The sequence below is a fragment of the Mirounga angustirostris genome, unplaced genomic scaffold (assembly GCF_029215605.1).
Source record: "Mirounga angustirostris isolate CCGP_5_RB_7025 unplaced genomic scaffold, mMirAng1.0.hap1 SCAF_1, whole genome shotgun sequence".
NCBI lineage: Eukaryota > Metazoa > Chordata > Mammalia > Carnivora > Phocidae > Mirounga > Mirounga angustirostris.
Window position 1 is genome coordinate 58,881,974 of NW_026991709.1, and position 24,064 is coordinate 58,906,037.

Sequence of the window (24,064 nt, forward strand, 5' to 3'; positions counted from 1 at the left end):
TATAAATGAGGCACAGTAAAAGACTAATAAAAATAACCAATAATAAAATAGAATAATTATAACAATATACTGTAATAAAACTTATGTGAACATGGTATATCTCTCTCTCAAAATATCTTATTGTACTATACTCATCTTCTTCTTGTGATGATATGAGATGGTAAAATGACTGCATGATGAAATGAAGTGAGGTGAATGACAGCCATTGTGACATATTGTTAGGCTACTTACCAACATTCTGATGGTATGTCAGAAGGAGGACAGTCTGCTTCCTGACTGTAGTTGACTGTGGGAACTGAAACTGGGGAAAGTGAACCTATGGATAAGGGGGGACTACTGCAATTCCCAGGGTAACCACCAAGAAAATAACTTTAAAAATATGGTAAAAGAAACATCAAGGGAGTTAAAATGTTACACTAGAACTATCTATTTAACATATAAGAAGGCAGTAATGGAAGATGTAGAAACATAGAAAACAAATAGCAAAATGGCAGACATTACATTAAATCATTAAACATAAATAGATTAAGCACTTCAATCAGAAGGCAGAGGTAGGCAGAAAGAATGAAAAAAAACAAAAACACATGATCTGACTATATGCTGTCTATATGAAACAGGTTAGATTTAAAGATACAAACAGATGGAAAAAAGTATACCATACAAATAGTAACCAAAAGACAGCTGAAGTGACTGCAGTAGTATCAGACAAAATAGACTTTAAGACAAAGGTTAATAGAGGCAAGGAATGATATTTTATAATAATAAAAGGGTCAATCCATCTGGAATTTATAACAATTATAAACATATATGCACCTAATAACAGAGCCCTAAATTACATGAAACAAAACTAGCAGAACTGAAGGGGGAAATAGATAATTCAACAATAATAGTTGGAGATTTCAATACCCCACTTTCAATGATGGATGGAACAACCACAGAGATCAACAAGGAGATAGAAGGTTTGAACAAAACTATAAACTAGAACTAAAAGACATCTATGGGACACTCAAAGCAGAATATACATCTTTCTCAAGTACACATGGAACAATCTCCAGACAGACCATATGCTAGGTCATAAAAGAAACCTTAATAAATTCAAGAGGATTGAAATAATACAATGGACTACAGTGAATGACATTAGAAATCAGTAACAGAAATTTGGGAAATTCATAAAAAGTGGATATTAAACAAAACATGCCTAAATAACAAATGAGTGAAAGAAGAAATCACAAGAGAAGTTAGAACATACTTCGAGTTAAATGAAAACAGAAACACAACATACCAAAACTCATGAGGTGCAGTTAAAGCAATGCTTAGAGGGGATTTTATAACTATAAATACCCATATTAAGAAAAGGAATGATCTCAAATCAATAACCTGACTTTCCACCTTAAGAAATTAGGGCAAGGGAAACAAACTAAACTTAAAGCGGAACAAGGATATGCTAAAGATTGGAAGAGAATGAATGAAATAGAGAATAGAAAGACAAGCAACAGAACAAAAAGTTCTTTCTTTGAAAAGATCAATAAAGTTTAACTAGACTGACCAGGAAAAAAAGCTTAAAATTATTAAATTCAGAAGTGAAACTGACAACATTACTACTGACCTTACAAAATGAAAAGGATTCATACTATGGACATCGTATGCCAACAAATTAGTTAACTTAAGTGAAATGGACAGTTGTGACTAAAAAGTCATAAACCATTGCAACTGCTCAAGTAGGAATAAAAAATCTGAATAAACCTATAACAAGGAAAGAGATTGAATTAGCAATAAAAAATCTATCCACAAAGAAAAACTCAGGCCCAGATGGCTTCATTGGTGAATTCTGCCAAGTGTTTACTGTAGAATTAACATCAATCCTTCACAAAGTATTTCAAAAAATAGAAGAGGAGAGAACACTTCGCAACTCAGTCTATGAGGCCAGTATTACTTTGATAACCAAGTCCAGACAAAGAACATCACAAGAAACCTACAGGACAATATTTATGTTCACTGTGTCTGTGTTCATTTTGTTTATGAATATAGACATAAAAGTCCTCAACAAAACAAAACCAATTTAGCAAATCAAATCCAGCAACATATAAAAACAATTATATGCCATGAACTAGGTAGGATTTATACAAGGTTGATTGAACATATGAAAATCAGTCAATGTAATACACTATATTAGTAGAATAAAGGACAAAAACCACATGATCATCTCAGTCAATGCAGAAAAAACATGTGACAATATCCAACATCCTTTCATGATAAAAACAAAAACAAAAAGTGGGACTACCAGGGAATTTCTTTGACTTGATAAAGCTCACAGCTAACATAATGGCAAGAGACTAATGCTTCCCCACCTTAGGTCGGGAACAAGACAAGGATGTCCTTTCTTGCCATTTCTATTCAATATTGTATTGAAGGTTCCAGCTGGGGAAAATAGGCAAGAAAAAGAAGTAAAAGACATCCAGATTAAAAATGAAGAAATATAGGGCGCCTGGGTGGCTCAGATGGTTAAGCGTCTGCCTTCGGCTCAGGTCATGATCCCAGGGTCCTGGGATCGAGTCCCGCATCGGGCTCTCTGCTCCTTGGGAGCCTGCTTCTCCCTCTGCCTCTCTCTCTCTCTGTCTCTCATGAATAAATAAATAATAAAAAAAACTTTAAAAAAAAAAAAAAAGAAGAAATATAACTATCTCCACTGGCAGGTGATATGGTTTTATATATGTAAAATTCTAAGAAAGTCTGTAGAAACCCATTAGAACTAATAAGTTCAGCAAGTTGCAGAATATATGATCAAAATACAAAAATCAATTATATTTTATACACTCAAAATGAACAATCCAAAAATTAAATAGTTCACTTATAATAACATCAAAAATAATAAAATACTTGGGAATAAATTTAACAAAGGAACTTTAAGATGAACACTGAAAGCTACTAAATATTGTTAAAAGAAATTAAAGAAGACAAGTGAAAAAAAATCTCATGCTCATGGATCAGAAGACTTGATATTGTTAAGATGGCAATACTCCCCAGATTGATCTGCAGATCCCTATCAAAATCCCAACTGGAATTTTTTTTTTTTTTAAGAAATTGAAAAGCAGATCCTAAAATTCATGTGGAAATGCAAGGTACCCAGAATAGTCAAAACAGTCTTGAAAAAGAAGAACAAAATTGGATTAATTAGTCTGTTAGGGCTGCCATAACAAAATACTAGAGACTGGATGGCTTAAACAACATAAATTTATTTTCTCATGCTTCTGGAGGCTGGAAGTCCCAGATCATGGAATAGGCAAGGTGAGTATCTGGTGAGATCCCCTCTTGTTGGCTTGCAGCCTTTTCACTGTGTCCTCACATGGCTTTCCCTCTGTTCATGCACACTCTTGTTATCTCTTCCTCTTATATAAATACCAGTCCTATTAGGGTAGGGCTCCACCCTCACAACGCTGTCTTAACTCAGGCTGCAATAACAAAATGCTGAAGACTGGGAGGCTTAAACTACAGAAATTTATTTCCTCATAGTTCTAGAGGCTGGAAGTTTGCGATGGGGATGGCAGCTTTGGTTGGGTTCTGGTGAGAACACTTCCTGGCCTTCTCATTGTGTTCTGACACAGCTGGGAAGGAAGGAGAGAGCCAGAGCCAGAGCAAGCAGACTCTGGTGTCTTCTTATAAGGGCATTAATCCCATTATGAGAGTCCCACCTGCATTTACCTCATCTAAAGCTAATTATCTCCCAAAGAACCCATTTCCAAACACCATCACATTGGGAGTTAGGGTTTCTTTCTGTCTTTCTTTTTTTTTGGAGTTAGAGTTTCAACATATGAATTTTGAGGGGACACAGTTCAGTCCGTAGCAACCTCATTAACCTTAATTTTCTCCTTAAGTTTCCTATATCCAATTATAGTCACATTGGGGGTTTAGGGCTTCACCTATCAACTTTAGGGGGATGCAATTCATTCCATAACATTGGAGAACTTGCACTTTTTGTTTTGATGTTTACAACAAAGCTGCAATAATCAAGGCAGTAGGTTTACTGGTGTGTCTAGACATATACATTAATGGAATAGAATTGAGAGTCCAGAAATAAAATCTTACACTTATCAGCCCTAATTTGATTTTTGACAAGAGTGCCAAAACAGTTCCACAGGGAAAGAAGTCTTTTCACCAAATGGCACTGGAATAACTAGATAACACAAACAAAAGAATGAATTTTGATTCCTACTTCAGACCATATACAGAAATTAATTCAAGATGGATCATAGACCTAAATGTAAGACCTTAAAGTATAAAACTCTCAGGAGAAACTGTAGTTATAAATCTTCATGACTTTTGGATTAGACAGTGGTTTCTTAAATATGACACCAAAAGCTCAAATGTCAAAAGAAAAAAAACAGATAAATTGGACTTATCAAAATTAAAAACTTCTATACTTGAAGGTGTCCATCAAGAAAATGAAAAGACAACTCATGGACTGGGAAAAATATTTGCAAGTTCTATATCTCATCAGGTATTTATATCCAGAACATATAAAGAACTCTTACAACTCAACAAGAAAAAGACAAATAACCCATTAAGAAAATACACAAAGGATTCAAATAGTCCTTTCTCCAAAGAAGATATACAAATGACTAATAAGTGCATGCAAAGATGTGCAATGTCATTAGCCATTAGGGAAACATAAAACCATAACGAGATACCACTTCACATCCCCTGGGATGGCTGAAATAAAAAAGACATTAACAAATGTTGAGGATATGGAGTAACTGGATCTCTCATACATTCTGGTGGGATTGTAAAATTTTGAAAACTTTGAAGAACAGTTTGTCAGTTTCTCAAAATGTTAAACATAGTTACTGCATGACCCGGCAATTCCACTCCTAGGTTTTTATGCAGGAGAATTTAAAGTGTATGTTCACACAGAAACTTGCACTTGAAGGTTCTTAGCATTATTCATAAAGCCAAAAAGTGGAAACATCCTAAATGTTCATCAACTGATGATTGATGAGCAAAACGTGTATTCACACAATGGAGTATTATTCATCAATAAAAAGGAGTGAAGTACCAATACATGTTACAACATAGATTAACCTTGAAGCATTATGGTATGTGAAAAAAGCCCATCCCCAAAGAACATATATTATATGATTCTGCTTTTATGAAATGTCCAGAATAGGCAAATTCATAGAAGTAGAAAGTAAATTTGTTTCCAGGAGGAGGGAGGAATGAAAAGTTGACAGCTAATGGATTTGGGTATCTTTTGGGTGGATGAAATGTTCTAAAACTTGTGATAGTTGTACACCTTAGGATATGCGAAAAACTTCTGAATTGTACACTTAAAGTGAATTTTGTAGTATGTGAATTATAGCTCAATAAACCTGTTAAATCTGTTATTTAAAAAAAAAATGGTTGGGGGGTGGAGTACAGATTTCCGGCTGATAAGAAAGGCTCCAGCTAAGACCCTCACTGGAGTGGACAAATTGTGGCCTCCGTGGCTCTTAGGGTTGAATGGTTTTCCAACCTTAGGGCAGCTGCTGTGGTCAGGGACTTCCAAACAGTGCCCCACTGGGATGCTTTCACTTCCCCGAGTGCTGGGGACAAGAAGTGGCCTGGAAGTCCCCAGATGGAGGAGAGAGGTGGGGGTGGGGGAGTTTGCTAAGCCTAGCCCCTCCTGCCTCCATAAGGGAATAGACAAGGCTGGCAGTGAAGCACCATGTCCAAGCTTGTTCTACTCTCATGAGCCTTTCTTGGTATTTGGGCACCCTGGCTCCTCAGAGCCCCATGTTCAGATGCATTGTTACAGTTGCAGTGGGCTGCTCTTACTGGCATGGGCTGGAAACTCCAGTGTTGCCCTAGAGACCTAGTTAATGCTACCCTTCAAAGCCAAGTTTTTTGAGTGCTCTGGAAATCCCCCAGGTGCATTCCCTCATTCTAACAAGGAGCCAAAGACGGCTACTGGGCTACTGCGTTTGGTTATGCACCTGATTTGAGTGTCCTCCCCAAATCCCATTTGCGCTTATCACAGGTGAGAAAGCTGGTATACATCCTTATGAAAACAAGTAACTCCAGGGAAGTGACAAAGTTCAGGTTTACCGATGAGCCAAGGAAGAAACTGAGATCTGAACTTTAACGAAAATATTTAAAAAGCTCTTTGGTTTTTTTAAAGGTTTTATTTATTTATTTATTAGAGAGAGAGAGAGAGCGCTTGCATGAACAGGGGGGAGGGGCAGAGGGAGAGGGAGAAGCAGGCTTCCTGCTGAGCAGGGAGCCTGATGTGGGGCTGGATGTAGGGCTTGATGCCAGGACCCCAGGACCATGACCAGAACTGAAGACAGGTGCTTAACCGACTGAGCCACCCAGGTGCCCCAACCTTCTAATTTTTTAAAGTGATAAAGCCACATTGGTTAGATTTCCTGATTTTTTGTAATACTATTAAAAAAAAGGCAAAATCTATAAAATACACAACATAACTACAGAGTTCTATAAAACAACACAAGTCATTTGAATAATACATCTTATATATATTAAAAATATTTTAAGAGAATTTAAGTTAATATTATATTCATGTTCACTTGTAATTGGGAATCTGAGAGTAAGAGTAAATATGTCTTACTTAGCTTACTTCTTACATGAGAAGGCCTTAAAAACAAAGCACATTAATCTAGAAAAAAGATTAAGGTATATACAACAAAGTGATTTTAAAATTGTGTGTATGTGTATGTGTGTTTTATTGATTTCTCCAATAAAAAAAAAAATCCACAAAAAGGGAAAAAAAACGGAGACAAATATGGTGCCTTTGAAAAAGAACAATTTTTTTTTAAAGATTTTATTTATTTATTTGAGAAAGAGAGAGAGCATGAGCAGAGAGAGGGAGAAGCAGACTCCATGCTGAGCAAGGAGCCCAATGCGGGACTCAATCCCAGGACCCCGGGATCATGACCTGAGCCGAGGCAGACATTTAACCAACTGAGCCACCCAGTGTGCCCCAAGAAAGAATGCTTTTATTTTTATTTTTTCTTAAGATTATTTATTTGACAGAGAGAGAGAGAGAACTCACAAGCAGGGGAGTGGCAGAGGGAGAGGGAGAAGCAGGTTCCCCACAAAGCAGGGAGCCTGAAGTGGGGCTTGACCCCAGGACCCTGAGATCATGACCTGAGCCGAAGGCAGACGCTTAACCGACTGAGACACCCAGGCTCCCCAGGAATGCTTTTAAAAGTACATTTTTTTTCGGGGTGTCTGGGTGGCTCATTCAGTTAAGTGTCTGCCTTCGGCTTGGGTCATTGTCCTGGGGTCCTGGGATCAAGCCTGAGTGGGGTTCCCTGCTCAGCAGGGAGTCTGCTTCTCACTCTCCCTCTGCCACCACCCTGTCATGTTCTCTCTCTCTCTCTCAAATGAATAAATAAAATCTTTTTCAAAAAATAAAAGTACATCTTTTTCATTCATAAGGTCCTCTAATGCATGGCTTCAGGAAGAACAGTTTATTTCAGATGTTTGGCTTAGTTTAACATAAATCCTCAATGTTTAGACATGTGTTTAAACTGTCAGTATGCTTATTCGTGCAGTAATTTATATCATTTCAGCTTAGTTCACAACCTTTGAGCTTAGCACCCTTTTTCTAGATAGCTCATTGAGTATCTGGGATTTGTGCAACGGTGGCCACCGCATTCTTTGATACAAACAATTGATGGTTTCTGTCTTTTGTAAATAATTGTGCAACCATGGTTTAAGATAAGACTCTATAGAGGCCCTTCCCCACCCTCAGCTATTTTGTTTAGTTTAAAGCTCTTACCCCTTCCACGCTCTATATCAGAGCCAAGCATTCCTGGCAACTGTTTTTGTAAGGTCCACAAAGTAGGAATGGTTTTATTTTTTATTTTATTTTTATTTATTATTATTATTTTTTTAGGGGAGTGAGGAGCAGAGGTAGAGGGAGAGAAAATCTTAAGCAGGCCCTGTTCCCAGCGCAGAGCCCAATGTGGGGCTTGCTCTCACGACCCTGAGATTATGGCCTGAGCTGAACTCAAGAGTTAGACACTTAATGGGCTGAGCCACCCAGGGCCACTGGCTTTACATTTTTAAACGGTTTTTCAAAAAATAAAAGGAATATTTCATGACAGAATAGTATTTCATGACAAATTCAGATTTTACTGTTCATTAATATAATTTGACCGACACATAGCCATGCTCGTTTGTTTATTATAGGGCTGCTTTCACACTGCAGCAGCAGAGTTGAGTAGTCCCAACAGAGACCGATTTGTCTGCAAAGCCTAAAGTATTTGCTATATGGCCTTCCACAGAAAGTTTTTGACCTCTGAACAATACTGCAGCCAAATTTATCTTTTTAAAAAATGTATACCTACTAATATTAGCTTCCTGCTTCATACCCATTTCCCTTGGAATAAAAATCTAAAATTTTTTATAAGGACTGCATGATCTGGTGGCAGCCCACCACTCCAGCTTCATCTCAGTACATCTTCCCTGTTCTTAAATGTTCTGCCTTTTTTTCCTCCCTGCACTAGATCTTCAGACATGGTCTTTGTGCCTGCTTCTTTCCCACCCCTTAGTTTGAAGTGATACTCATTAATAAAACTAAGTCAGATCTATTCCTTCACCTTTCTGTAACATCTTGCACTTTTCCTTTGTAACATTCATTACACTTGTAATTCTTGTTTTATTTCTGTTCTCCTCGCTTGACTATAAACATCTTGAAGATAAGGACAATGTCTGTCTTGTTCATTGTTTTATGTCCAGTGACAAGTGCAGTGTTTACTATATAGCTGGTTTGGCATACATCTTGATTTACCCACTATCATCTAGCACTCTGTCAATAGTGCCCTTTATTCTCAAAAGTGGACGGTAATTTATAGGGTTGTATTATAAATGGCTGATGCTCAGTAAATACCTTTTGACTCAATTTAGTAAAGCCTCAATGATTTAGACTTCCGATAATCATTACATTTAAGTAACAACACTTTTTCACTTCTCTGGTCAAGGAAAAGGCAAATGATGGGGAGAAAACACAGGCATTTAGTTACAGAAACAACATTCAAGGTATGCCCTAAGTTGAATGTTCATTTAACTCAATTTCTTAAACCTCTTTGTGCCATGAGAACAAATGATTTCTTGAAACACTAAAGAATCCTCAACTGCCAAAAGAATGTTATTTTCTGTATACTTGAGTTATTAAGAAAACAAGATGTAGGGACGCCTGGGTGGCTCAGTTTGTTAAGCGTCTGCCTTCGGCTCAGGTCATAATCCTGGGGTCCTGGGGTCCTGGGATCCAGTGCCCTGTTGGGCTCCTTGCTCAGCAGGGAGCCTGCTTCTCCCTCTGCCTGCCCCTCCCCCTGCTTGTGTTCTCTCTCTCTCTCTCTCTGATGAATAAATAAAATCTTAAAGAGAAAAAAGAAAACAAGATGTGTATATATAAGGTTATTACTTTTAACCAGCTGAAAACTTAAAAGACTTTTGTTTAAAGCTCAAATCTTAATATTAATCCTTTCATGTTCTTCGTGATATTATTATATAATTGGATTTAGGATTTTTGATACAATATAGGCAGGATGAATCAAAATGTTCTTTTTGCACTGTTTTTCTCAGTTAGATAATAGTGGTCTCTCTTGCCAGTACATAGGGGCTGCTATGAAGCTAGCTCTTCTTGCAAATTGAAGAGTACATTTGAGAGTGATTATTATTATTTTTTTCTTGAGAGAGAGGGAGAGGGAGAGCGAGTAGGGAGAGGGCCAGAGGGAGAGGGAGAGAGAGAATCCCAAGCAGGCTCCGTGTTCAGAATGGAGTCCTAAGTGGGACTCTACCAGAATGGAGTCCGAAGTGGGACTCAATCTCTGAGATCAAGACCTGAATCAAAATCAAGAGTTGGACCTTAACTAAGCCACCCAGGTGCCCCGAGAGAGTGACTATTTAAATCCAGGGCCTCTGAGAGCAGAAATCTGCACACATTTTAAATTGTAAGGGTTAAAGAGACAGAATGGCTTTCAGACTTAGTCCCTAAGGGCAGAAGGAGATGCATGTGTCAGAATTAGGGATGAGGTGATGAGAGGCACTCTTCAGATGTGTACAGACGCCTCCCTCTCCAAATTATGATATCTGTCATTCCAGCTTCTATTTTGGGAATAGCTAATAGGAGAATGACAAAAAGGGGTCCTGTTCCTCAGGTGCATTGGGGGAAAAATGGTTTAAAAACAGTTGATTGAATGTGTTAGTATATATAAAGAAGGAATATGTCAGTCTGAAGGGGGTTTGGCTGGACTTAGGCCAAGAACTTAGGACTTAGGACAGAAAGGTAGAGTCACAGAGGCAGACTGTTATCATTAGACAATGTACAGAGATGAGTCATCAGGCCACACCAACATCACAGTTGGTCCTTGAAAACTGTCCACCTTTGCTCTGATTCCATGCTTATCATGCGAATTTCTGATTACCAATACCTGACTGCCAACGTGTTGAGGCACCCTGTGTGGCAGAAGGAAAGATTTTGGATGATTAGAAAGGCCTGTTCCCCTATTGTGCATTAGCATATTTACCACTGAGTGAGTATATGAGGTCTGGGAGTGTGGCTTGTTAAAGTCAGCCACTCTGAGTGCAACTCCAGGGCGCTGACAATGCTGAGGCCATTCTCCAAAAAGTGGTCAGTTTATGAAGTTAATGTCAAATTCTGAAACCTTTTGGACTCCTGCAGACTCCTCAGCCTTATCAAATCCCCTTATTCTTTCTTGGGCCTCTCCCCAATGATCACTTCTTTTGGAATTACTTGGAAATCTAGAAATTTTCTAGTAGTGCTATAAATCTAGTAAGTGCAACATTCAAACCTACCTGGGAAAAAATAAATGTAAAATTGCTAACTATTTTAGTCACATTTTCTAATAATAGCCTGGTAATGGAGAAGTATTTGTATTCTTATACTGTTCCCTCTTTTTTACCTTTTTGATTAGTAGAACTCCTCCACCTCTTTTCCCTTGGTCAGTGAAGTGTGCCTCCTTCTACCTGGTCCCCTAAGCCAGAAACCTGGATGTATCCTTGTTCCTTACCTCTTCTTTTCCAACCATTTCGTGTTTTTCATGAAGGCCCTCATCGTGTCTAGCTTGAACCATTACAAAAGTCTCCTAATGATCTCTTTTTAACACTGTAATCTTTCCTTTAGATTGTTACCAAAGCGATAATAGTTTTAAAAGAGTATCTTTCAAAAACACACTTTTGAACTTTTTCCTTTTCTATGTGAAACTAGTAGGTGACTTTTTATATTTTAACAGTGTAGACCCCATATTCTTCAGCATGGCATACAAGGCTCCTCATGCTCTGGCTGCTTCCCCCTTCCCACTGACTCTTTTCCTTCTCCCTTCCCCTTCTTTCCCCACCACCAATGCTAGTCATGGTGAACTGGTTTGCCAGGCTGTTTCACTCCTTGGCACATTTGTACTTGCCATGTATGTGGTCCTTGTACTTGATCTGTCAGCAACCACTATATACTCCCTCCATTTTGAGCACCTTCTTCCCTTGATTTCCATGACAGCATTCCTTCTGGACTTCCCTCTTACCTCCCTGATATTTTCCTCATTTTTTTTTTTGTTGTTGGCCACTCCTCTTCTACTCAGCCTTTGTGTACCAGGCTTTCTTGGGGCTAAGTCTTAGGTTCTCTTTTCCCCCTTAAGCCTACTAAATTTACTATATACTCATGGTTTGCTATAGGGATTTTTGTATTTAGCAAAGGTATATAAAATCACTTCCAGTACAGCTAATGTATATTTTTCTCATAGCAATTTGGTTACCATAGTAGAGTAAGGATATCTATCTATAGTTTCAGCCTGTGAGAACTACCATAATATGTCAAAAGCACTAATTTTTAGACAGTGGACTCTAGCCCCCATGTGTGCTCTCTACAGTTTGAGGGAGTAGTATTCTCCATTGTCGCTCTGGTCCTTCATTCTGCTATTGCATACAATAATTAGGTTTTAACAACCCCCACCAAAGGATATCGTCGCAGTTCATTGAGTAGCATTTGATGTTGTCCACACATCTTACTAAATTAAATGGAATAACTAGGTAGAAATTGGGGCAAGCTGTGATTTTTCATTTAGAAGAAAATTTTTCTTCAGGGAAATAAATTGGAATTGGTAGATGAGACTCTCTGTAGTGTTTATTACAGTCCAGGTCCTTGCCAGGAAATTATTCTGAAGAAAGTAAGAAATATTTTTAAAGGAAAGAACTATTGAGTAATGAAGATACAAACTTTTCAGTGATGAATGATGTGCTGAGTGCTTATTGGAATTGCTCAAACTGAATAGCTTGCTCTTCCTGTTATTTCCTGGTGTTCCATTTATAATACTCAAGAGATAACAATCTTTGATAGTTGTAAAGGGTTAATACACAAGTCTGATGGGTCTGCTACATCCATACTGAAGAAGTGGCATATGAAGAAGTAATAATGACATCGTCAGAGTTGAATAGAAAGTGTTAGCATGGAGAAAAAATTTAACCCCTAATATATTTAATCTCTAAAATGAGATTGGAATAATATTGCGATAGGCATCTTACATAATTGAGCACAAGCAGATATTTTCATTGACATTTTATTGTTCCTAATCTTGTGTGGAAAAGAAGAAATTGAGAACTGTCCCTTTAATAAAATCCTGTTTACCTATCTTCTTTTAGTAGGAGTGGCTTAGGAACCTGTAGAGTGAGGTGTAACTACCACTTCTGCATTCTGACCTGCAACCTTGGAAAGAGGGCTGATTCTACAGACCAGGAAGTGACAAATAATGTGCTTTAAACTCAGTAGAACATGTCTTTCATAAGGAAAAGCCTCTCATAACGAAATGAGAAGATTAAAGCAGTGATTTCACATAGTTGTCATTAAGTATTTGGAACTCTGATGCAGATAAAGACTGCAGAATACTTAGGATACAAAGCTTTCTGGGCCAGAAATTGATCTTCTGACTTTTGAGTCTTATCTGATTGCTACTTGGTTCTTATTTTGTTAAAGTACTCTCTACAGGCTGAACCTGGGAGACCCTCCATTGTTTGCAGGTAGGTGGTCAGCCTTTGTTGAAAATTGAGGTTGTTTTCTAAAACAACCTAATTCAGAGAATTATTATGGGTGCCTGGGTGGCTCAGTCGGTTGAGCAACTGCTTCCGGCTCAGGTCATGATCCCAGGGTCCTGGGATCGAGTCCCACATCGGGCTCCCTGCTCTGCGGGGAGCCTGCTTCTCCCTCTCCCACTCCCCCTGCTTGTGTTGCCTCTCTCGCTGTGTCTCTCTCTGTCAAATAAATAAATAAAACCTTTGAAAACAAAAAAACCCAGAATTATTATTCAGAGAATCATGAATATCAGTCTGGGTATCTGTTTTAATGTTTAAATATTCAGTATGACTACAAATAACCGCATTTTTTGTGACTTCTGACCAACTTTGTAAAGTTATTTTTAACTAGTAGATCTGTAAGATGGTGAATTTAAAAAAAGATGGTAAAAAAAAGATAGTGAACTAAATGAGTTCTATTTTGTTTTCCATTAATTTATATATATGTACATACTTTATACCTTTTATGTAAAATACTATATATACTTTTATATTTTTATATTTGTATATATAAATATATACTTTATATATGAGTTCATATATGTATAAACTAATAGATAAAAAAGTATATTACTCTATTTACTGTTAACTTCCTGATAGTATTTGATAATATATTTTAAACATTTATTTATGTAGTCAAATAAAATTGTGTTTTTGTTGTTAATATTTTATGTCTAAGTTTCATATCTTTCACTCTTAGGAAGCTGTCTGAATATTTATCATTGGTTTATCCACTTCCTTTAGTCTGTTTTTGGAATACTTTGATATTTATTATTCCAGAGAAGTTTTTATAAAAGGTTAATCTTCCACAAGTATATTGAAATATTTCTTGTTTCTCTTTATAAAGTTAACTGTCCATTTATGACACTAAAAGTATTTCAAAGATAGTGTCTTTGAAAGATTGAGTTATTAGTATGAGCTAATTGCTATTCACAAATGTCTTTTTTGGTGTGGGAGTCAGAAAAGAAATGTGTGGGGGTACCTTTAGGATCAAGGACAGTGGCTCCTTAACTTTCTCTGCCACTAGTGATCCTTTTTATTTTTCTTTTATGGACACTAATCTTCAAGACTTTGCCCACCAAACAAGTGGTGTATACTAAAAAATAAAATGTTAGAACATTATTGTTCATTAGACACACATTATTTACAATGAGAGTTTCTTATCAGCCTTAGATAACTATTCTAGGCTAATGTAATTCAGACCCAAAGAGCCCTGACATTTTACTTAGTTTGAATAACTTTATTGTAGGTAACTGTTTGGATATTTTTGATTTTTTTTTTTTTAAGATTTATTTATTTATTTGACAGAGAGACAGCTAGAGAGGGAATACAAGCAGGAGGAGTGGGAGAGGGAGAAGCAGGCCTCCCGCTAAGCAGGGAGCCTGATGCGGGGCTCGATCCCAGGACCCTGGGATCATGACCCGAGCCGAAGGCAGACGCTTAACGACTGAGCCACCCAGGCGCCCCTGATATATAAGGTTTTTAAAATGGTTGAAATATTCAGATAAATCATGAATTAAGAGGATGGTTCTGAATTGATGATTAGAACTCTGAATGTTGATCCAGTGGTCATAATAGACTGGTTGGATTGTAGAATTTAAATTGCAGATTGGTGATTGCCAGATACCGTGAACAAACTATTGTACGCAAAGACCATTTTAAACATCTTACTTCCCATTTACAGTAGTTATTATTAAAATCAGCATTTTATCTACTCCCCCTATTAACCTGGTCAGATAAGTTTTGTGGACCGTTTTTTACAGATACAGAAAACTGACATCTAGAAAGGTCAAATAATGACCAAAGTTACACATTTAGAATCTGCACAACAGGTCATTTTGACTTCAGAATTCATGTTTTGAATCACTTTGTTATCCTATCCTATATTTTCCACTACTTGGTGTAATTTTTCTGTCATTTTAGAGCTTGACCAGACAGGAATTCTGGCAGCTGCTCCAGCAGAACTATGGCAGTGAGCTAGGCTTAAATGCTGAAGAGATGGAAAACTTGTCTCTGTCCATCGAGGATAATGTGCAGCCAAGGTAGAGCAAAATGTTTTGAAATTTCACAATTTAATCATTAATTCAAGCAGAATTATTTTAGACTTTACTAATTTAGAATTTCTATTAATTCATCCTTGGGTGGAATTTGCCTCTTTGTTCGCTGTAGTGGAATGCAGTGAAAGGTGAGGACAGTGAGTAGTTTGCTAAATTGGTAAACAAATACAGGACATATAAGGAAATGTTAGTTTTGTAACTGTGCTATCTAGGATTTGCTTAAAGTGTGGTTTTAGTAAAGCTTTTTTTAAGGATCTGGAGAAGTACCTAGTGACATCTCTGATCGTATGGATAACAATAAAATAAATTAGCTGGTAGTTATTTTGAAGAATACAAAGATAATATGATGTTTCCTCGAGGAAACCCTAAAGTAGTGCTTGACATGTAGTTGGCACTCGAATATCGAATGCATTAATGAAAGGAACTGATAGTACTATGGGGAATGCAAATAATTATAATATAAGGTTGAAAATGATAAAGGCCAAAAGGAGCAATAGGTAATGTAATAAAGAGATTCAGAGGTGAGAGATCATTTTTGACTGATTGTGATTCATTGGGAAGAATGGACATTTTTATTAACCTGTACAAGTAAAAGTGCATTTTGTCCAACGGTAATTGAGGTCATAGCAATAAGAATAATTAGGGATAATACATCAAATTCTATAGTAGACATTACAAGTGAAAGAAGCCAAGTGAAAGGAGCAAGTCCCTGAAGACCACATATTGTATGATTCCATTTATATGAAATGGAATCCAGAATGAGTGTATCCATAGAGACAGAAGGTAGATTAGTAGTGGCCAGAGGCTGAGAGGAAGGGAGAATGGGGAGTGATTGCTAATGGGTACAGGATTTCTTTTTGGGGATGAACGTGTTCTAAAACTATGTAGTGGTGATCATGACTGTGCAACTCTATAACCACTGTATTGTACACTGTATTGGGGTGAATTTTATGGTATGTGAATTATATCTTAGTAAAACTCTTACTTAAAAATTCTATAGCAAATAAATCTTAAAATAGAAATCTTTCAGAAGTCTCACTGTGTACATAATTTTTCCTTTATTTAGGTAGCCTTCTAGTTATGCTGATCCTCTTTATACTCAACATCAACATTTTAGTCTTTTTTATATGGTTACACATACATATTTTATTAGTTTTCTGTAAAGTTAAAAATTTCCATTGTACTGCTCTTCTTGTAAAGTTTCCTAGTCTCTCTTAGGTATTGGAGCTGGGTAGAAAAGCAATTGACATAATGCAGAGAGCCTTGGATTACGGTGGAGAAGATCTGGATACTAGTCTGGACTTGGCCACCAAGTAACTGCACAACCTCAAACAAATCTCTTAGCCTTTCTGATCCTCACTTTTCTCATCTCTGAAATGAGATGAGCTCCAAGGTCCCTTGGAGAAACGCCCGCCTCGAGGCGTTTCTAGTCTTTGAAGAAGAAGGGAATGAATATTTTTGACGAGTTGCTTTGTATACTCTAAGGTCCAGCTTTTTGAAGTCACCAGAGAAGCTGCTGTTTTCTTCTGGTGATTGAGTGCTTTCTCAGAGAATATGTGGCCAGATCCTCATTCCCTCTCTTCCTTTTCTCTTTTTTCCCCATTACCGAAAGAAGCGTATGTCTCAAACCTTTAATTCCTCAGCTCTTCCTATCTTCTTTTTTTTTTATTTTATTTTTTTATTTTTATTTTTATTTTTTTAAGATTTTATTTATTTATTTGAGAGAGAGGTTGAGAGGAGAGAGAGAGCACATGAAAGGGGGGAGGGTCAGAGGGAGAAGCAGACTCCCTGCTGAGCAGGGAGCCCGATGCGGGACTCAATCCCGGGACTCCAGGATCATGACCTGAGCCGAAGGCAGTCGCTTAACCAACTGAGCCACCCAGGCGCCCAGCTCTTCCTATCTTCTTTGTCTTCATTTTCATTCTCTCCATCACTCTCTCCCTCCTCCTTTTTCCTTTCCGTATTTCTCCACAGCTCACCCCCATCCTTAAAATCCTCACATGCAGACACTCAGCTGCTGAGCTAGTCTCAAGGCCATTTTTCTTGTTGGGTCCCCTTAGCCCTGCCATTCTGCCTGGCCAAGAGTGACTTGGTGGCAGACCTAAGTATTATTTGGGTGGGGTAGAATAGGGGTGTTCCTTCCTTAGGATAACATGGCTAAAGATGATAGCCTGCTACTTTATTTTTAAAAAGCTTTAAGTCTCTATGTAGCAAAGATTACATAGGAATAATTGCTTAGTAAGTTTGAGACCTGGACATTAGATCAGTTGTACTCCTTTTATTTTTCATAGATTTTCCTTTCTTTATGTTCCTTCCTGAGAGAGGAAAAGTAGGTCTCAGGACATTTGTTGTAGTCATGTTCCTATGACCATATGAAAGCTGTTCCTTAAACTTTGTTCTTAGGAAGGAGAAGAGCAAAAAGGCGGGCATGGACTGATTGATGGGGTCTGTGCTCAGATATCAGGAGCTCCCTCTCCTGGGAGGGACTCACCACCTGAGCCGGAACTGAATCAGAAGGAAGGAGATCTGAAACTGCCTTCTGGTATTGACTGGCATCCAACAAACATCTACCCTGCACCTTTCAAAACTGTGTGGTGGTCTATAACTGAAATTTAAACAAACTATAATATTCATTGTATTAGTTGTTACAGCCACTTGTACATGGTTAATTTTTTAATGGTTTCTAAAATTTATAAAATCTCATGTGAGCATATTTTGTTTTCTGAAATGAAGTCAACTTGCATGTGATTTAAGAAGATGGCCTTGTTATAAGTAGGGCTTATTTGTTACATTACAAAAACCCATTTGTTGTCAAAATGCTTTACAATAGCAAAGGACCTCAGTGGGGAGACTAAATCACTCATTGGTATGGAATTGACCTTGATTATATTTCTATAATGATGTGTTTCTTACAGAAGTCCAGGAAGAAGTAGCTTGGATGACTGTGGGGAGAGAGATGAAAAATTTTCCAAGTCCATCAGTTTTACCCGAGAATCAGTTAATCGGGTTTCAGAAGCAGAGTCAATTGATGGAAATCCACCAAAAGGGGTTAGTGCGTGGTATCCCTTTTAAAATATATCTGATGTTGCTATGTGTTAATCATAATGCAAGATCAAATAAAAATACACTGTACAAAATGTTTAAAAATTTAAGATGTCAGGCTGCCCCTTTATCTTAGGAGAAAGATTTTAAGTCTGTAAGTAGCAGAGGTTATTTGGGAATAATATGTGGTTTTGTTCAGACCTGGATATGGAGCAGAACTACCAGACAGTTTCCTGAGCATTAGTCTATAAGGGGGTTGGACGTCATTAAAGATATAATAATATAGAGGAATTCATAGTTAGCAGAATTTTTCTCAGATTAAGTGGTATGTGTGGTAGAAAGAATCTGTTTTGAACGGGGAGATGAGAACCCTGCGCTGCATGCTTGAGTAACAATGGGTGTTTCTAAGTTGACTATGAAAGCGGGCACATCCGGTTAATTCATAGTTACTTAGTTTCTTCCTTTATTTTTTCAAGTATCATTATAAACCCATTGCTTTTTTTTTTTAATTTCAATGAGTTTTTATCATCTGAGTCATTATATTTATTTTTTTAAATACTCGGTTTGTCTCCTCTGCCAACAGGAGCCATTTCAGGTTGGCTTCTTTGTTTTTTAGAAATGATCAATAATCTTTGATGGCTTCCTTTCTTTCTAGCACAACTATGTGTCCCAGGCACACTTTGTACACTTACTGTCCCAGACTTAGTATCAGCCGTTTTCCTAATGGGCCATAGTTCTTAGTGAAGAATGGCATTTGGAGACCACATTCTGAGTCCTGAGAGGGCTCCTACTATAGAGCTTTCGTTCTGCTGATTGGGGATGCAAGTCTGGGCCACAGCTGAATTTCTTGGTTTAAAGCAGAGCATTGCTTCAGATCCTACCTCTGCCACTTGCTGCCTGAATGCCCTTAAAGAAGTTAACCTAATTACTTAACATTTCTATGCTTTCGTTTTCTCAGCTATAAGATGAAGACAATAATACCCCATAGGGGTTTTAAATAAGGATTAAATGAATTAATATATGTGAAAGTGCTTTGAACGATCCCTAACACACATTAAGTATTCAATAACCATAAGCTATTACAATTGAAGGTGAATCTGCATGTAGCTAGCAAGGGACCTTTTCTACCTTCTCCCATGGAGCTCCCAGCATCTGTGAATAAGTGTTGGGAAAACACTGAAACAGAATATGTAAAGGCCACCAAGTTATCAGCTTGTTTCAGGCAACTGTCATACATCTATCCCAGTCTGATTTTGTATTGTGGATTTCTTACGAAACTATTCATCTAGAGACCCTTAGGAACTTACTATTGGTACAAGGGAGGTGATTCTGGATGCCAATCTCTGTATATGTTCTCATGGAGAAAACCAAACCACTCAGTTTTAGGGAGGTACCAGGACAGGAGATCTCTTGCAATTTCCTGATCCTTTTACAAAAGCCTGACTTTGAGGACTGGATTCTCAAAACTACTAATCTTGAGTCTTTCTTACTACCGCCCCGACATCATCTTCTGTACCTGCTCTTACAATAGTTAATCCATTGGTTCTTGCTTCTAGTTTTATCCCTAAAGGATGTCATATTTCCTTTAGGGAAAGGAAATGGAATATAGAGGAAGACTTTAATGTTTTAAGAGTGATCATACGTTCATTGATGTTTAGTATAGAGGTTTTCGGGTTATGAAATACAAGTAATATAGAAGTTCACTCCTTTTTTTTTGCATTCAAGAACAGTATAGTGAGGTTCTCAGATGTCAACAAATATCATATGTCACTTACTTTGTTTCATTTTTACTTCCAAGAAAGTTGGAAATAACAAAAAGTGAAAAATAACATTTTTAAAAACATTTTTAAATGGAATTATAACTTTCTTAGTTATAAAATTAATATTCTTTGGAAAAATTCAGGAAATATAGAAAAGAATGCAAAGAAATAAAAGTTGTCCAGATGCCAACCACTCAAAGATAGTGACTGTTACTTTTCCTAAAAGTATCTGTCCCTATTCTTTATAATAGGAACCATATCTTAATTATAAACAATAGGAGAAATATGTGTGGAGACTTACTCTACTTAGCATTTGCTAAAGAGGTTCTGAGTCAGCTAAGTAAGCATGTTGCTTTGTAGTGTGAAACTCCAAAATAAATCAGATCTCAATTTTAGCAGTAATCTCTGCTTGAAGAATCAGTCCTCTGACTAGGGTAGTATAATCCTTTCATAAATTGTGTCTTGGGTCCCAGTTGTTATTCTGCTTTCTGAGTGGCCAATAGAAACCTGTCTCCTCCTTGGAGCTTCTGCCCTTCAGTGCTGCTCAGAGATCTCACAGGGCAGGAAAATAAGAATTAGAAATATGCTCTTTCATCTGCTTACAGACAGATAATGCAAGAAGGTACTTTGCTGTATTGTTTATATTTTTACACTGTTCTATTAAACCTAATTATAATACAGTTCTACGTGAATACTAACATAGCAATAGCATTCATACTTTAATGAATTATTATAGAAATGACGTATCTTGATTAAATCACCCCCCAAAAGTATGGATAGAATGATATATTGAATATCTTTTAATGCCCAATTTCTTAGTCCCTTAACAGCAAAGCCAACTGTGTTCTTACAAGTTTGCTATGAAATTAATGTTTCCTGTGGGCGCCTGGGTGGCTCAGTTGGTTAAGCGACTGCCTTCGGCTCAGGTCATGATCCTGGAGTCCTGGGATCGAGTCCCACATCAGGCTCCCTGCTCAGCAGGGGGTCTGCTTCTCCCTCTGCCCTCTTCACTCTTGTGCTCTCTGTCTCTCATTCTCTCTCTCTCAAATAAATAAATAAAATCTTAAAAAAAAAAAATAAATGTTTCCTGTTAATCCAGTCTCTACTGTACTCTTATGTGACTCTTACCTATTTTCTTTCCCTTTCCCCTGTAGTTACTGGTCTTGAGAATGGGGGAGTTCTCTTCCTTGAGATGATGGGGCAGGTATTGTCTGGGGACACTAACCGGGTTTGATTCCTCTCCCTTTCCCACCCCAAAGAACCTGCTGTTCCATTATTTTTGTCCCCTGCTCCCCTTTCCCTTCTGCTTAAGCGATTCACATGATGCTAACTGTGAGGTCTTTTTATATGATGTTCTTCATAAATTTATTGTTCATTACTGTGTAAGAAGATGACTTTAGAATTTATTGTAAGATAATATATTATTATCTATCAATATTTTATGGACTGTATTAGAGATGTGATGTAAACATAAACATATTTTTCAAAGAGCTGTATTTCAAACCATCTTTATTATTAAAGATCCCTCCTTAAAATCTAAGCCAATAATATGTTTTTTTAACTGGATTGTTTGCCTTTTAGGGGTCAGGGAAAGAGGAACCCCAAAGTGAAAAACAGATGAAAAAGAGTCCTTTACTAACTTCAGAAAAGAGGTTAAGTAGAATGCCATCAAAATCACTGGACTTGAATAAAAATGAGTATCTTTCTCTGGACAAAAGCAGCACCTCAGATTCTGTTGATGAAGGTAAAGAATTTCTTATAAATTTTAATAAGATTTCAGTTGTGTCTTTTAATGTTTATCTTTGTATTGGGTGAATGCAGATTGAGAACTTAGTTGCATTAGACACATTCTCACTCTATAAAGAACGAAAAGAAAGGTGGAAGTTAATAAAAAATAGCAGAAAGAAGCTGCTAGGTCTAACCCATCTCCACTTTTCAGAAGCTTGGAATTTGAAGATCTCCATGAATGAAAGGCAAATCTGAATAAAAATCTTAATAGTGTTATAGACCCTATAATTTACTTTCTTTTAACTACCAAAAAAAAGAAAAAGAAAGAAAGAAAAAAGGAAGGAAAAAAGAGAGAGAGAGAGAGATACAAAAGTCGAAAATTGCTTAAAGGAAACTTTATAAGAAATCATGTTCTCTCTATCTTCTCTAAGTTAATACCTGGGGCTTGTCATACTTATTAAATGGGCATTTTAAGGAATCTTTTTTTTTTTTTAACTGTAAGATTGTTGACATCTGAAACAGTGAAGTGGGGAGACATGTCTGGGGACACTAATTTAACTGAAGCCTGTGTAGGAAAGATACTGAAGAGTGACTACTTTCCAATTTCAGGAAAGGGAGCAATGCCAGTGGATTTTGCTCTTTGTGCTTTCTGTCCAGCAATGCTCATGATATTAGCAATGGGGACATTATAGTGATTTGGGTCTGTGGGATATGATTGTATTCGCTAGTCCAGTTACTGTTCAGATTAGACCTGGTGTGGGAGCCCCGAAGGCTTTTTTTTTTTTTTTAAAGATTTTATTTATTTATTTATTAGAGAGCGAGCGCGAGAGAGAAACAGCATGAGAGGGGAGAGGGTCAGAGGGAGAAGCAGACTCCCTGCTGAGCTGGGAGCCCGATGTGGGACTTGATCCCAGGACTCCGGGATCATGGCCTGAGCCGAAGGCAGTTGCTTAACCAACTGAGCCACGCAGGCGCCCCTGAAGCCTTTTATTATAGTGAAAACCAAATCCATGAAAGCCAAAACTAAATCCAAGTCAAATCTAAAATCAAATACAAATCTAAAAGCAGGGTGCCTGGGTGGCTCAGATGGTTAAGCGTCTGCCTTCAGCTCAGGTCATGATCCCAGGGTCCTGGGATCGAGTTCCGCATCGGGCTCTCTGCTCCTTGGGAGCCTGCTTCTCCCTCTGCCTCTCTCTTTCTGTCTCTCATGAATAAATAAATTAAAAAAAACAAAACAAAACAAAACAAAAAATCTAAAAGCAAACCAAGACCAAATCTATGAAAACCAAATCTAAATCAACTTTGGTTTGGGAACACTGTAGCAAGTATCTTTAATGAAAACTAAATCCATTGCTCTTGAATACATAAATAAAAATTCAGTAGTTCCTAAAAATCACAGAATGCACTAAGAAGACAGTTGTTGAATTCTTTTGAAAAGATAGTTGAGAGTAAGTTCTTTTAAAAGGATTGAGCTCCATGAATGACTAGACTCTCTTAGTGTCCTTACCATTCATGCTTTGGTATGCAGCAGTATGAATTAGTAATCTTGCCTGGCTGAACCTCTGACTTTAGGAAGGTCTGCTCTGGCACCCAGTGGCCACACAGGTAAGTGACGCCAAAACAGGGATTTCTTTTCCTCCTCTTTCTTACCTGCTCTTTTTTATAAGAATAGTTCTTAAGAAGAAGTTTCCTTATTGATCCTATCAAATTAACATTAATGATAAGCTTCATAAAGGGTAATATTAAATCTCATGTGAGCTGCATTCATATCTAGAAATAAAGAATAGCAGTAGTGTAGTTGCTGTATTGCATGGGAGCCCTGATCCTATTTCCTCCCTTGCTGGTGTCCCTTAAAGACTGGCTTTACAGCATTAAGACCTTACATACAGTATCCAGCCTTCTTTTGTGGAGGTTTCCTTTAAGGTGCACGGGATGACTTTTTTCTTATTAGATTATCATTACATAACAAATCAAGTACTTCCATTGCTTTCGCTAAGCAGATTTCAAAATCTCAGGCTTATCAGACCTATTATGTGCATTGAATTAATGAATCTATTTTTTAGTTTTTGGAAGTTGTGAGGTTGTGAAGACACTTGAAGTCAGTGAACTGGGGAAAATAAGAAAGGTCAAAAGAAGCAAACCATCCCAGGAAATTTGTGTGTGGATTTAGAGGGTGTTAGGTAGGTGGCAGATTATTTTAAACCCAACATCATTTTATTTAAAATGATAGTATTTTGATCTACCATTGTGAGCACTCAGTGAGAAAATGAGAGGATTTTCTTTTTTCCTCTTTTCTGCCACCTATAGATTGTAATCTTTGGGAGGGGGGCACTGGACCATTTTGAAGTAGAGACTCCCTCTAGACTCATGTATCCCTGAGAGGAATCAGCAAAGCAGCGT

At 37.4% G+C, this 24,064-nt stretch overlaps 1 protein-coding gene across 4 annotated transcripts in view; it reads left to right on the top strand.

The window, feature by feature from the left end:
- Window positions 1-24,064, top strand: part of GRAMD1C (GRAM domain containing 1C) — an 85,548-nt gene that overhangs the window by 35,767 nt on the left and 25,717 nt on the right. For all 4 annotated transcript variants that reach the window (XM_045902889.3, XM_045902892.3, XM_064591935.1 and 1 more), the window contains 3 exons: window positions 15,001-15,119; window positions 18,050-18,182; window positions 21,518-21,680. In XM_045902889.3, the coding sequence (XP_045758845.1) occupies window positions 15,001-15,119; window positions 18,050-18,182; window positions 21,518-21,680 (415 nt within the window). The remainder of the gene's footprint in view (window positions 1-15,000; window positions 15,120-18,049; window positions 18,183-21,517; window positions 21,681-24,064) is intronic.